The sequence below is a fragment of the Euprymna scolopes genome, chromosome 17 (assembly GCF_053919585.1).
Source record: "Euprymna scolopes isolate OS-2025 chromosome 17, ASM5391958v1, whole genome shotgun sequence".
NCBI classification, from domain to species: Eukaryota; Metazoa; Mollusca; class Cephalopoda; order Sepiida; family Sepiolidae; genus Euprymna; species Euprymna scolopes.
The window spans coordinates 67,566,601-67,580,352 of NC_136498.1; the positions used below are offsets into that span (position 1 = coordinate 67,566,601).

At 29.5% G+C, this 13,752-nt stretch overlaps 1 protein-coding gene across 1 annotated transcript in view; it reads left to right on the forward strand.

The window, feature by feature from the left end:
- LOC145296767 (uncharacterized) overlaps positions 1–13,752 on the forward strand; it is a 242,404-nt gene that overhangs the window by 98,276 nt on the left and 130,376 nt on the right. Inside the window, exons 9-12 of the mRNA XM_080142821.1 lie at positions 189–223; positions 4,153–4,292; positions 6,995–7,047; positions 11,845–11,890. Coding sequence (XP_079998947.1) covers positions 189–223; positions 4,153–4,292; positions 6,995–7,047; positions 11,845–11,890 — 274 coding nt within the window. The remainder of the gene's footprint in view (positions 1–188; positions 224–4,152; positions 4,293–6,994; positions 7,048–11,844; positions 11,891–13,752) is intronic.

The window sequence follows — 13,752 nt, forward strand, 5'->3', positions numbered from 1 at the left end:
ATAGCCAGAGAAAGGTTACTTTAGAAGCTTTAATATAAGTATATTATATGGTACATTATTTCTTCATCTTTTGTTTTTACTCTATTTTAATTGATTTAGTATTTTAGTTAGTGTTACTGTATTTTTCTGGAGATTTTGCTGGCTAAAAAAAAAAAATTTATTACAAAGTTTGAATTTTTATATTACAGGAAACAAGCACTGAAATCAATTTTTGTAATTGGAGGTAAGAAATTTATGAAAACTATATTTTATAAGTGAAATCAAAATAACTCTTAAATGTTGAATATGAAGATGAATTGATTAACAATAAACTAACCATTTCTCAAAGAGAGAAAGCAAAGCCTGCGAGGGTGGACCTCCTAGAACTGCACAGAACTAAACTCTGTTAATTTTTTTTTTTTGGGGGGGGGGGGTCCAGAATAAAAATCCCTAACCGACAAGGGATATAATTTAGGAGTACAGAAATATAAACGTTAAAGCAAAACAAAACCTAAAGGAATATGTAAGTTTTAATAGAAAAGAAATGATTTCAATTAGAAAGTTTCTAATTCACTTTCATTCAGGAGGAAAGAAAAAAATTAAATCCATTTAAATATTCAACCAACTTTAACTTTCTATTTTGATAAAAATATAAAATCTGTTTAGGACATGATTCTTCTTTTTGTTGCTTTTTTGTTTTGTTCTGTTTTTTTTTTTACGTTTTCAGTGTCCCAGATTGTCTTTAAAAAACACTGACATTCTATGCAATTGTTCAATTTGTAGTTTCAAAATTACATTATAATTTTTAGAGGCAGTAACAAATATTAATAAAGATTTCATTTAATATCTGCTCCCTTTCTGAGAGAACTTAGTATTTTGTTTTTCAAGTTTAATATTAGAAAAAATGTTAAATATTCCACATAATGTAGTAATTAATGTAATGATAACCAAAAAACGTAATAGTAATCATTATAAAAAATAATTCCTTAATACTTAAAACATTCGATATTTAAAAAAAAAATTGAATCACATATAGGGATGGATGATAAAAATATATGCAAATTATATGCAAGAAAACAAGTTCTCTTTTATATCAAATATAATCTCCATGAGTATTCTTTACTTTGTTACTCCATCTTAAAATGCAATGTAATTTTAAAATTGTAAATTGAATAATTGTAAAGAATGACTGTTTTTTAAAGAGAATCTAGGATGCTGAAAACATACAACTTTAACGTTTATTTGTTGTTTTTACTTATGTTTTAATTTGCTAATTAGTCAAATAAATTTTAATTTACAGTTCGAACTTGGTTTAAATTTTTAATTTCTAAACTTTATTAGAAAAGTTTTAACTTGTGTGTGTGCGTGCGTGTGCTGGCAACAAAGATAATTGTTGAAATAATTGTCCTTTCAATTACGTCTCTTGGAATCAATAAAAAGTCATTTAAGATATGTTTTGGTAAATTATTCTTTTTATTATTAGATTACTTTCATTAATTACTGTAAATATCACCAAAATTATTGCATATATAGAGAGAAGATAGGACACTAACATTAGAAATGAATAACTAAAAATTTATTCTAAACTATTTAAAAAAATATGTAAATTAGGTATACAAATACTTCTGTTCGGATATTTATTCTCTAGTGTGTGTGTATATATATATATATATATATATACACACTATTTTAAGAAATATCTTGTATTGTTGAGCTAAATAACATAGAACCATTTTGATTATAATAATATAGGTGGGAAATGGGAAAAAAGACTTTCACATGCATACACACACTCTATATAGATATGTTGAATATTTCGTCACACTTACATTGAAATTAAAAGCCTACCTTTTCTATTTAAAAATTATTAAAACGAACTTAATATACTCTGTCATAAATATGCGAGTTATTAAATAAATGGTTAACTAATTTGCATATTCCTTTGAAAAACGAGTGTTTCATTTAACTATTACGTTCAGTTCTATTGATGCAACTTGGTATATAGGTGGTTTAGACTTGTGTAACAATTTCGATTTTGTTTTTAGCCTGTGAAAATAGCTGCTAAAGAATCAAAATTAAAAAAAAAAACAGTTTATCTTGGCAGAATAAGTTGAATAAAGCTGTTATTCCTGCTGTTACTTTTGTGCATGGGCAAAATTAAACATTCATAGCTCAAAGTCGCTTAATTTTTACCTTTCATCTGTTGGTAGCTCAAACGGTAATGATGCTGGAGCACTAAAAGTTTTGGTTTCGATTCTAGTGATTAGCACCCATTTTTTTTTTTTTTTTTTTTTCATATAACTTTTGAAATTGCTATATATATTAGATAATAATCAACAAAGAATTGACTCTATAATAATAAATACGAAATCTGCATGAATTAAAATATAATATTTATGCATATTTTACGGTCGGGCAACGTTAGGCGGCCTGCTAGTATATATAAATTCTGTATGGTATTATCTTACAAATTTTAATTCAAATTTACAAACGTTTACGTAGAGGAAAAAATATATATGAGAATTTTTCCTCAATGTAAGCATTGTGTACATTTGAATTAAAATTTCCTAGTTAAGAAAACAATACAATCCAATTTTTTGTAATAAACATTTATTTCAAAATTTAAAATCAACTTGGTTTCAGTGATATACGTCTTCATCTGGCATAATTCAGATTCACACAACGCTTACAGCTTACATTGAGGATAAAAAAATCTGTAATACATTTCAAGTGAGCCACATGTGATCCTTCTGATTGGAATATTTGAAAATATTGACTGTTTAAAATAACACGGATTTTTCTTTTTTAGTGGCACTATGGCACAAGGAAAAAAGAAAAAATACAAATTGATTCTATGCTTGATGAAAATGTATATCGTCAAAACTAAGTTTAGTTTAAATTTTTTAATAATTAAATGTTTATTTAAAAATAAAAATTATAAATTGTATTGACTTCCAAACTTACAAAGTCTAATTCAAATTTTCACAATGCTTACATTGAGAAAAAAAAAACATCTAATATATTTAACGTGAACCGCACACAATGTTTCTGATTGGAACATTTGAAAAAAAATGACTATTAAAGACTACATGGCTTTACTTTTCTAGTGACACTATGCTCCAAGAAAGGAAAAAGAAAAAAGCACAAAATGTCTGAAGAAGTTGTATATCGTCAAAACTAAGTTGATTTTAAATGTTTAAATATAATAAATGTTTATTCAAAAAAATTTTTCATTCTGCATTGTGTTGGGTTTTTAATATACAAATTCAAATTTACACACTGCTTACATCGAGGTTTTAAAGGTTGTCACAATCGAGGGTGATAGTGGGATAAGCTCCCTCTCTCTAAAAAAAAATGCCCTCAAATAGCCTCTGACAACCAAGTCCAGCTCCTGGCCTCCTCATGTGGTTTAGCTACTAAGCCTGGCAAATTGTTTATATTAACTGGGAAAAGGGGCAAAGATAGTCCACTGACACCTTAAAACCAGTCACTTCAAGCAGGTGAGGCTTGTCAACTTTGAATGGTAGCTCACCTAGGAGAAGGCAACTCTGATTCAAATTCTCTGCTGCCTTGCTGGATTACTCTATCAAGGGAAAGTCCAAGGGATTAAGCCCTGACAGAAAATCCGAAGACAGTCCCTAAGGCGGCCTGACTTTATATTGTCATCACTGATTACTCCTGCAATGCAGTTAGAGCCAAGCTGTATCGATTCTGTCTTTCCCTTAGATCGTTTGGCTTCGTGGAGAGCGGGGACTGCAGCACAGGCAACAACTATCCTCCCATATCGCCCTGCCCATGCTATCTAGCTCCACTGCTACACCATTGTCTCCAAAGATGGATGTTTGCCAACAAACCAGTAAAAAATATTGAGAAAAGAAATCCCTAATTGTATATTGTTAAGATTGATTTGTATAGAAAGAGATCGTCTATGTTCCAGACTGCAATTTAACATGTATATATTGAATAAATATAATAAATCTTTGAAAAAAAGAATGACGTATAATCATAATCGAATTGTGTATATGATAAATAAAAAACTTGGGTGATTCATTAATTACTACTTTGACGATATTGCTCAATAGTTATTTTGTGTTTACATGTTTATCCTTTTTCATATTAAGTTAATGTTTTTTATTTATTTATTTATTTTTTCTTTATTTGCGCAATATTCAGATTATGAATTCCAAGTGGGAATCATTGAATGTGTGTTCCGTACAATATCAAAACAGAAACGAGTTGAAGGCTTAAAAGCTCTGTGTCCACAAAAACTACTCCATTCTATTCTGGCTATTAAAGATGAAACTTTTGAAGCCGTATGTATTTTTGTTTCTTTTCATTTCAGCTTATTGTTTGTTACATGCATTAATGTAGAAATAAATTATTGAATATAAAAATACATATGCAAATTGTGTTGTGCAGAAAAGTTTTCTTGGCATATTGATGGAATCTAATGAGAGATGAAGCATAATTTTACGCTACTAAATGTTAGGTCTTTGAGTTCTTCATCCAGTCTGTGAGTATTAAATACTGCATCAACCCAAATGGGTTGCCTATTCTCTTAGGAGTTCATCTTTTTTGGGGAGGTTAATGCTGTGACTTTAAATCCTTTGCCTAGATCTTTGTTTTGTTATGCTTTACCGATTTATAAACCATCATATAATTATATGAATTAACCTTAGATCAGATATGAAACTAACTTATCAATAAGGTATTTTTTCATGATTTAACAGTAATTACGATATATTGAATGTGTTAAGAGTTAAGCAATTATTCCTTTTTTTATTACTACATAATCACTGCACTATAACATTACTAGCTGCATTACGTGGAATATTTAATTCTTGTCATGAAATTAGTTCACACTTTTAGTTCTTTATTGAAATGTACTTTAGCAAAGTCGGTCACTAAAGATAGTAATGAATAGGAAACTAAAATAGTGAGAAAAACAATAGCAATAAATAGAAACCTGACAAGGAATGTGTGTCATTTCACTTTAACTTCATGTTTATTCTAATATATTATTTACAATTGTTGCTTTGCAGAATGACAATTTTTGTAAACAACTAAATCAAACATTTAAGAATATATTATTTCGTCTGTAAGGTATAAGTGCACTGCAATTCTTTGTTTTTACATTTTTTTTACCCCAAACAAGGCATATTGCTGCTTAGACATAAAGGGCTATTAGTTGGGACCATATCTATAGAGGATTATGTGAAGAAACGAGCAAAATGTTTAACATTACATTTAAATTTCTGTATGCAGTCAAAGAAGCAAGAAATAAGGAAGAAGCCCCAGTTCAGCAGTTTGAGAGAAGAAACTATTAAAGCAGAAGGCTTTCTAGCATCTATGGACCTCAACAATGAAGGGGTTGGATTTTGCTGCTAGATGGGTTTGTCAGAAGTATGTATGTCAAAGGGTACAAATACAAGGAGTCCATCAATGCATATTTCATTTAAATACTTGCAAAACAGGCACAGGGATGCAACATTGCGAAGATGGACCAAGGGTTGGGGCTTGGCTGATAGTACAAGACCTATTAGATTGGAGACTCTTTTTTGGACCCTATCTAAAAGGGAGAAACTAGTGGTAGATGCATCAGCCCAGATGTGATGACAATACTCTATACATGGGTGAATAGCGGCTTTGTAGAGATGCAGGATACTCTCAGATGTGAGTAATTTTCTAGCACAGTAAAGGGAAGCTACCTTTTTTGTAGCAGCCTTGACAATGTCCATAATGTATTTGTTCCAATTCATGTATGTGAATATGAAGCAGAGAAGTTTGAAGGATGAGCTCTCAGGTCGTGAAACTTTAACAGTGCTCCATGTTTATAATAAACATGATAATGGCTTAATAAGAGTTTCAATGATTTTGTGTTGTTAAAAAGATAATTTATTATTATTTCTAAAATATATACAGAATAATATTCAACATGACCACCATTTATTGTTTCTTGTCAAGTCGGTATAGTAATAGACTGATATCATTGTTAAATAAAATTCGACAATGTTATCATTTCATAAACTAATTGTTGTGAAATGCTATTAGTAGTTATGGGACTATTCCAATATTTTTCCCAATTCCAATACAATTACTGATTCCAATACTAGTACCGATTTCTATTATGCGTAGTTTCACATATAGAGAGAATGTAGCAGAAACTTGCAATCAAATTTCAGTCGTGTTTTCTTTTTGCCTTTTTTTTTACATGGGAGTCACCACTTATGAAAACCACTCAAGGATAAGGGTTAATGAGTGTATGATGGTCACTAGGATAACAGCATATTAATAGTTACTGGTGGAAATGGGGTAGAAATGGATTATTGAAGGAGTGGAAGAACTTATTTACATTGAACTTGAAGATTATTATATTGTAGTCAGCTGGAAAGCAGGCCAGCAGAACAGTTCCACAGATGAGCAGTTCTAGAAAAGAAGCTTTGTTAATGGAATTTACGTTTAGATGTAGGCACAGATATGTGTTGTATTCATATGCAAATGATCTTACACCTTGTAAGTACCGGGTGATATTACAAGAGGATAAACAAGTCAAACATTCAAAGACGCAACATCTGTTTGATCAGGTCTACAATAGAAGCGAGACAAAATACAGTTATATTAAGTATCAAATTCTTTCTATTAATTTATAAAATCTTGGAATATCAGTTTGCATAATTCAGAATCATTTACATTGTTCAAAATTTGGCAAGTTATAAAAAGTTCATAGCTTTTAAGGATCATGTTTTTATTTTTATTTGAAATGTTTTTTTTTGTGTGTGTGTGTGTAATGCATTAATAATGAAATTGTTTTTCAATAAGTTTTATAAGATTTGAATATCATTGATATATTGTTTTTGACCGATTTTTTTTTTTTCATAATCTTTAACAAAGAATATACAAGTAGAAGTTAGATACAAAAAAAATGTGGAAGTAAAATACAAACGAGAATTTTTTTTTTTTTCTGTTTTTAAATGTCAAAATAATATTTGTTCCATGTTTTCACTTACCATTTCAGGATTGCCGCAGAGTTTTGAATGCTTTTAATAGTCAGCAAGGTCACCAGCAAAGGTATGAACCCCGTCCACACACATTTGCTATACTTTATTTTTTATTTTATTGAACAATGAATGTCTATTACTTTTGATCATTGATAATTCCACTTTGTATTAGATTTTGTGTATAATAATGTGAATAAGTTCAAGAAAAAAAAAATTGTTGTTACTTTGAAATTGTAATTATTTTAAAACTATGAATACGTGCAAACATTTAATGTATTCTTGATCATGAATCACAAGTTGTTCCAACAATATAGGGAAAATAATGCTTAAAACGAGTTTTTTTTTTTTTTAAATTTGTCTTTGCTGTTCTATACGAATCTGCTCTAAGTAAAAAAGATTTATTTCTACTTTTTATCCAATTATTTTTCATTTTTCTTTGAATAAAATAATTATGCTGCAAAAAAACACAAAATATGAAAACGTTGTGGAAAAAAATCCTCAAGAAATAATAAGTTAAAATGCAACAACTTAATAAAATCGAGGAGTGCTCTGACCAAAAATGCAACATGAGAGGATAAATGGATCATTTGTCTTGATTATAAAATTCTTAGAGGCTTAAAAAGTTGAAGTTTCAGGAAAATCTTTTGAAACTGGAAAAATGTTCTTCCATGTAAAAAAAACATTGTTTTGAATTGTGATTGATATTACATGTAAGAGAACTGAATGCATTTTGTTTTAATTATATCAAAATTTTCTTAAAATACAATATTTCTATAAACTTATTTTCTGTTACATATACAAGATGTTTGGGAAACTAATAACATAACATCAGGTTACATTATATACTAATATAAAGGTTATATTATATACTAATATAAAGGTTATATTATATACTAATATAAAGGTTCAGAAACTCTTGGTTTTTGAATTATAAGCCACTGAAACAAATACTGATCAACATTCTTTATTGTAAACACATAAAATGCATGTGGTAATTGCTATGGGACTGTTACTACCCATTGCTGGACCCTTTCAAATTCTATATTATTCGAGAGCCAAGTACTCTTGTGGATATTGGATACTCTGCCAATATTCAACTGAGAAGTAAAGCCTAGCTTACATCACCACTTTTCTCTATATCTTATTTCTTTTTCAATATATCTTTTAAACTTATACCATGTTTTCAGTTGTCTTTTCGGGGTCCCAACCTGGGTCCACATTAATAATGCACCGTTATTTCTGCATATGAGATAAACATTATCCCTGTTACAAAATCATAGGTAAAATAAGCCTAGACCTGGCTTTGCCTAATGCACAAACAAAACTATAAAAAAAAAAATGGCGGTACTCTTGCATAATTTGACCCGAATTCCCGTCAAGCATGGATTGGGTGAGACCAGCAATCATCAGTGTCAGCCGAGCATTGTTCAAATGTTGAAACGCTAACTCGACTTTATTTTATTTTATTTTTTTTTTTTTTAGTAATTTTTAAGGTGATAATAGGGGGGGGGTACTTTTTATTTTTAGATTAATTATTTATTTATTTTTTTTTTTTTTTTATTGAATTTTTGGGAGTTTGATTAGCCAAAGAAAAAGTGCTATCTAAATAGAAGCAGACGACATTCGAATTGGAAGAAAGCGACTAAACCAACAATAACAACAAAAACAAAAGCTGACAAATATATTTTTTAACTCGCCAAACAGAAAAATGACAGGCAAGAAAATAAATCTATACATGTTAGAAAAAGAAATGAAAGCAGTAATGCAGACAATCTCATATTGTCAGGAGAAGAAATTGCTGTCCCCCAAAAATGAGGTGCAACATTCAATTGTAAACACAAATGTTTACTTAAAAAAAAGATTGTGTGTAAAGGATGGTTTCTCCTGGAGATGTATAAATGGACAGTGCCACCAAAAGAACTTGACGTAGCAACAAGTCTTGAAAATAAAAATAAAAAAAACTGTTACAAAAAAAGAACACAAAAAAAAGTGCTAGTGCACTTACTGAACCACGCTATTTTTTTTAATAGTATTTTCAAGTTTAATTAAAGTTTTATGATACCTGTTTTTATTCAATTGTTAGGTGAAAGTACAGAATAGGTACATAACACCCTCCCGTCCCAATTTAAGAATGGCTTTCTAAATAATAATGTTATTATTTCAGTACGAATCAATAAGTGCAGGAGTACAAAAAAAAAAACTTGAACTTACACCTAACAATTATATGTTTAAAAAGAATCTCTTCTTGGAGAAAAAAAACTTTGTTGATAAATATTTTGCAAAAAAAAAAAATTTAAATACTAAAATGAAATAAACATTTTCATTTTTCAAGGTAGTTTTTTTTTTTTTGTTATTTTTGATTATTTGTATTTTTTCCGGTTTGTTTTGTTTTTTTCATTAGTCTGCGTCTGTTATGATGCGCTCGGGCTGACACCGATAATTGCCAGTGTCGCCCGATCCATGCTTGACATGAATTTATGAGAATCCGGGTCAAATTATGCAAGAGTACCAAAATGGCACCAAACAAATATTAAAGCTGAAAGAAAAGTCTGAATGTCATGATGGGTAGTGGCTTCTTTGATAGTCAACATAGGAGACCTGGTTGGCATCCTGTGAATAAAATATAGGTAAATAAATAGGACCAGCAGACACACAAAAGTCCACACAGGAAGAAATGACTAAATAAAGAAAAAGTAGACTATTAATGAAGTGTTATTACAAAAGTAATTCCCCCACAAAGACTCATCTGTACACATGTAAGATAATACTGAAGTTATGCCATGGATTTTCTAAATTTCTGTATATTATTAATGTGATCAGAACTTGTGTATTTACCTATCTAGCTGCTTCTGTTAAACTGGTGTTTGTCATGAGCATGCGTGAAAGCACACAAGAATTGTGTGCTAGTGTATGAGTCAGGCCTACCACGGCAAAAAGTGAACCTGGGACCTTTCGATTACAAATCAAAAGTCCACCAATGAGCTACATCCATCTTACTTACAATGATGATTGAGTTTTGCCCAATGGCTATAAAAAAAAACAAGCCGATAAGTAATTTTGGGGCAGTTGAAAAAGATTGCTCTGATAATGTGTTGCGTGTTACTGCATTCATGATCGTGGCATGTCAATTCAACGGTATTGTTCGGAATCATATTGTGTCAATTCAACGGTATTGTTCGGAATCATATTGTGTCAATTCTACGGTGCTGTTCGGGATCATGTTATGCCAAGTAAACGATATCATTCGGAATCGTGTTGTGTCGAATTGTCAGAGGTGTTCAGGATTGCGTGGATGAACTTGTTCAAGACCGTGTTGCCACATGTGATATAAATATATATACATATTTATATTTAAAAAAAAATTTTTTGCGTTCTCTCCTCCTTCGTGAAGCAACAGCGTTTACTGATGAGAATTTTCAAGCACATAAGTTTTTGTTCAAATGTTGAATATACAATTACAAGTAGATTATCTCTAAAATTTATTATTTATGAAATCATGAAATCTATGAAATTTCAAGTCGTGAGCATTATATATAAAAAAAAAAATCATTTAAAAGGATCATCTTTATAATAATATGCTATAGCATGTCATATTTGTAAGTACATTATCACCTTTTACAAAAATTTTAAAAAATGCAATTGTTCAATTAGTAAAAATGGTGATTGGTGATTAATTTGATATCACTAAGGCAAAAAAAAAATTCTGGCTTTACCCATTTTAAAATGAATTGTTCCAAAATCGAAATATGTAATTCCGTTGACTAAAATAATACAATTTTAAATACATTTTAAAAAATGACATTCGTTTTAATTATTTGAAGAATATTTAGCCAAAAATTGTTTTTACAGTAAGAAGGCAGAATATTATTAGGTTAGTTCAAAATAATATTGTTTTTTGATGTTCAACTATATATATATATATATATATATATAATTTAAAGGAGATTAGAATAATAGTCTAAAGAGCTAAGTGTATTTTAATGTAATAGTGAAATTACTAGTTTAATTAAAATACAGGAAATGCTCGTTGTAATTTAGATATATAATAAGCTTGACTTTGTTGTTGTTCCTTCTTATGAAACTGATTTTTAATTTAATTAAAATTTGATTTTTAAATTTAAAAATTTTTTTTTAAATTTTTAAATTATAAATCACATTACTTAATATATATATATATATATATATATATATATATATATATATATATATAAAAATGACATTATTTTTCACCAACCTAATATTCAAAAATGAATTAAATTTCTAATAAAATTTTGAATTAAAAAAAAAAGCAATCTGTTCGTTTTATTTATTTATTTAAAGAATATTTAAATGACATTGACAGTTTTTTTAATGGAAGTTTTTTTTTCTGTTTTTGTTAATAGTATTGATCATGATAGAGATTTATTTTAGAAAAATATCATTATTAAGAGTAAATTATTCAGATTAATGTAAAAAGCACTCTGGAATTTCCATGGTTCCCATTATTTTATATTAATGCTCTAATCACGGCTATAACAAGTTTTGTAAAACTATGAAGACATAAGTGATACAAGTTTTAAGATTATAGTTTAACTCTTGTCCCGCATAGACAGGTACTTCAACTAGTTTTTATTGAAAACTTAAAATCCAAAATTAGATTTTTGTTAATAGAAATATATTTTTTTTAATACTTGTTCTTTGTCACTAAAATATCTCGGTTATGTGTTATATAATCATTTTTGATTCAATTATTCATGTTTTGAATTCCATATTTTTATTGTAATCATAACAAAATATTTCTCCAGCAATGACATTTGTTTTTCTAAGTGTGTTATTAACTTTGTCACTAAATGAAAAAATAAACGTTTATATTTTTTGTATCTTTCAGAGTGTTTTCAATTCCTTGTTTTGGTGTTACACTTGGAAACTTAGAGGTAAGTTATATCAATTTATTCATGGATTTTTTTTTTTTTAATATAATTATTATTCACCACAAACAAAGCATATTGTTACTGAAGTGTAAAGATATATGTGATAGACCAGATTCACAGGAGGCAGCTCAGGTGGGGAGTTGGACAACAAGGTGTGTTCATATTACATTTAAATTTCTGCATGTTGGTATGGTCGAGAGAGCAGTAAGGGATTCTAAAGAAAAGCAGACTGAGGAAAGAGCTATCGGAGTAGCAAATTTTTTAACATCTAGGGATATCCATAGTGAAGAGGTGTGATTTTGCTGCTAGTCGAGTAGATCAAGGGTATTATCGTTGAGAGTGAGGGAGCATTGAAAATTAATTTTTAAAAAGTTGTTCATTTAATGAGTTGTGTAGATTTTAGTTTTCATTTTTGTATCTGTTTATACATTTTGACTAATTTGTGTTCTTTAGTATACAGAAATCTATGATGCATATCAATCAAAACATTTTTTGTTTGTACTCTTATTCACCTCAAACAAGGCATAGTACAACTTGGCCGTAAAGGACTACTATTTTGAATCATATCTACAAAGAGACTATGTGGGGGAGTTAAGCAGTGAGATGTTTGTATTACACTTAAACTTCTGCATGTCACTACACTCAGAGACCAGAAGGGAATTCCAAAGTCTAGCAGTTCAAAACTCTATAGAGTAAAAGGCTTTCTGGCATCCAGGGATCTCTACAGTGAGGGGGGGGGGGGTACTGGTTGTCGGGCTAGTTGGAGAGAGGGTATTTATGTTGAGGGTATTTGCATAGTTATAAAACTAATAAAACTAGGAATATGATCAAATGTAATCAGTTCAGGGATCAACTAAATAAGCCAGAGTCTAGAAATCTGACAATCTGCAAGCAGATTTCAAATGTTAGTTTATTCAAACTTTAAAACATCAATGTGAACAAAGATGCAATATAAAGAAAAGTCTGTTCACATATTGCCATTAAATAACTAAAAGACATATTTTAAATTTTTATGTGACTATATGGTCTTTTTTCTTTCTTTTTAACATGGAGTTTAAAGATTTATATACTTTATGGCAGCATTTCTCAACCAATAAATGATAAAGAAAAACATTCAACAAATATAAAGATAAAATAGATTTGCATCATGTTTTAAATAAGCATGCTTTTTTAAGTATGCATTTACAATTTGTATCTACAATTACCAAAAAAGTAATGTCTATCTGTAGAAATGTCTCTATTTTATTCAAATAGTTATATATTGGGATCCTATGCCAGTAACTAAAGATTATGTTAACTAGTACGAATTTCAGATTAGGGTTACATTAAGTACATATCAGGATAACCTGGTGACAAACGGAAATTTTACTTGGGAGTCACCACTTATCAAGGCCAGAAGGCCACTTGAGAATAATGGTTAATGAATGTAAGGTGGTTTTGTAGTAATTGTTAATGGTGTAAACTGGGTACAATTTGATCATTTATAGGGACAGCCCAAAAAGAGCTTGTTTACATCAGATTTGAAGGCTACCATGTTGTAGCAAGCCAGCCAGAACAGTGTTCCACAGGCAGGCAGTTCTGGAAAAAAAGCTTTGTTTATGGAATCCGTTTAGATTTAGGCACAGATAGAGTGGGAGAAATCGTATATAATGTTTGTATCTACTTATTACTTATAATGGTTGTACTTACTTATATAAATATAGCCAGTGTAGCTTGTGTGATTAAAGCAGGAGGGGTGTCGAGAGTTGCTTCCTTAGACAAAACAAAAGAAAGATCAGCGACTGTGCATGTATGTAATAAGACTTTGTTTTATCAATTGTTCAATGGCAAACCCACACGCATGCACCCTACGCATTTGTTGGAAA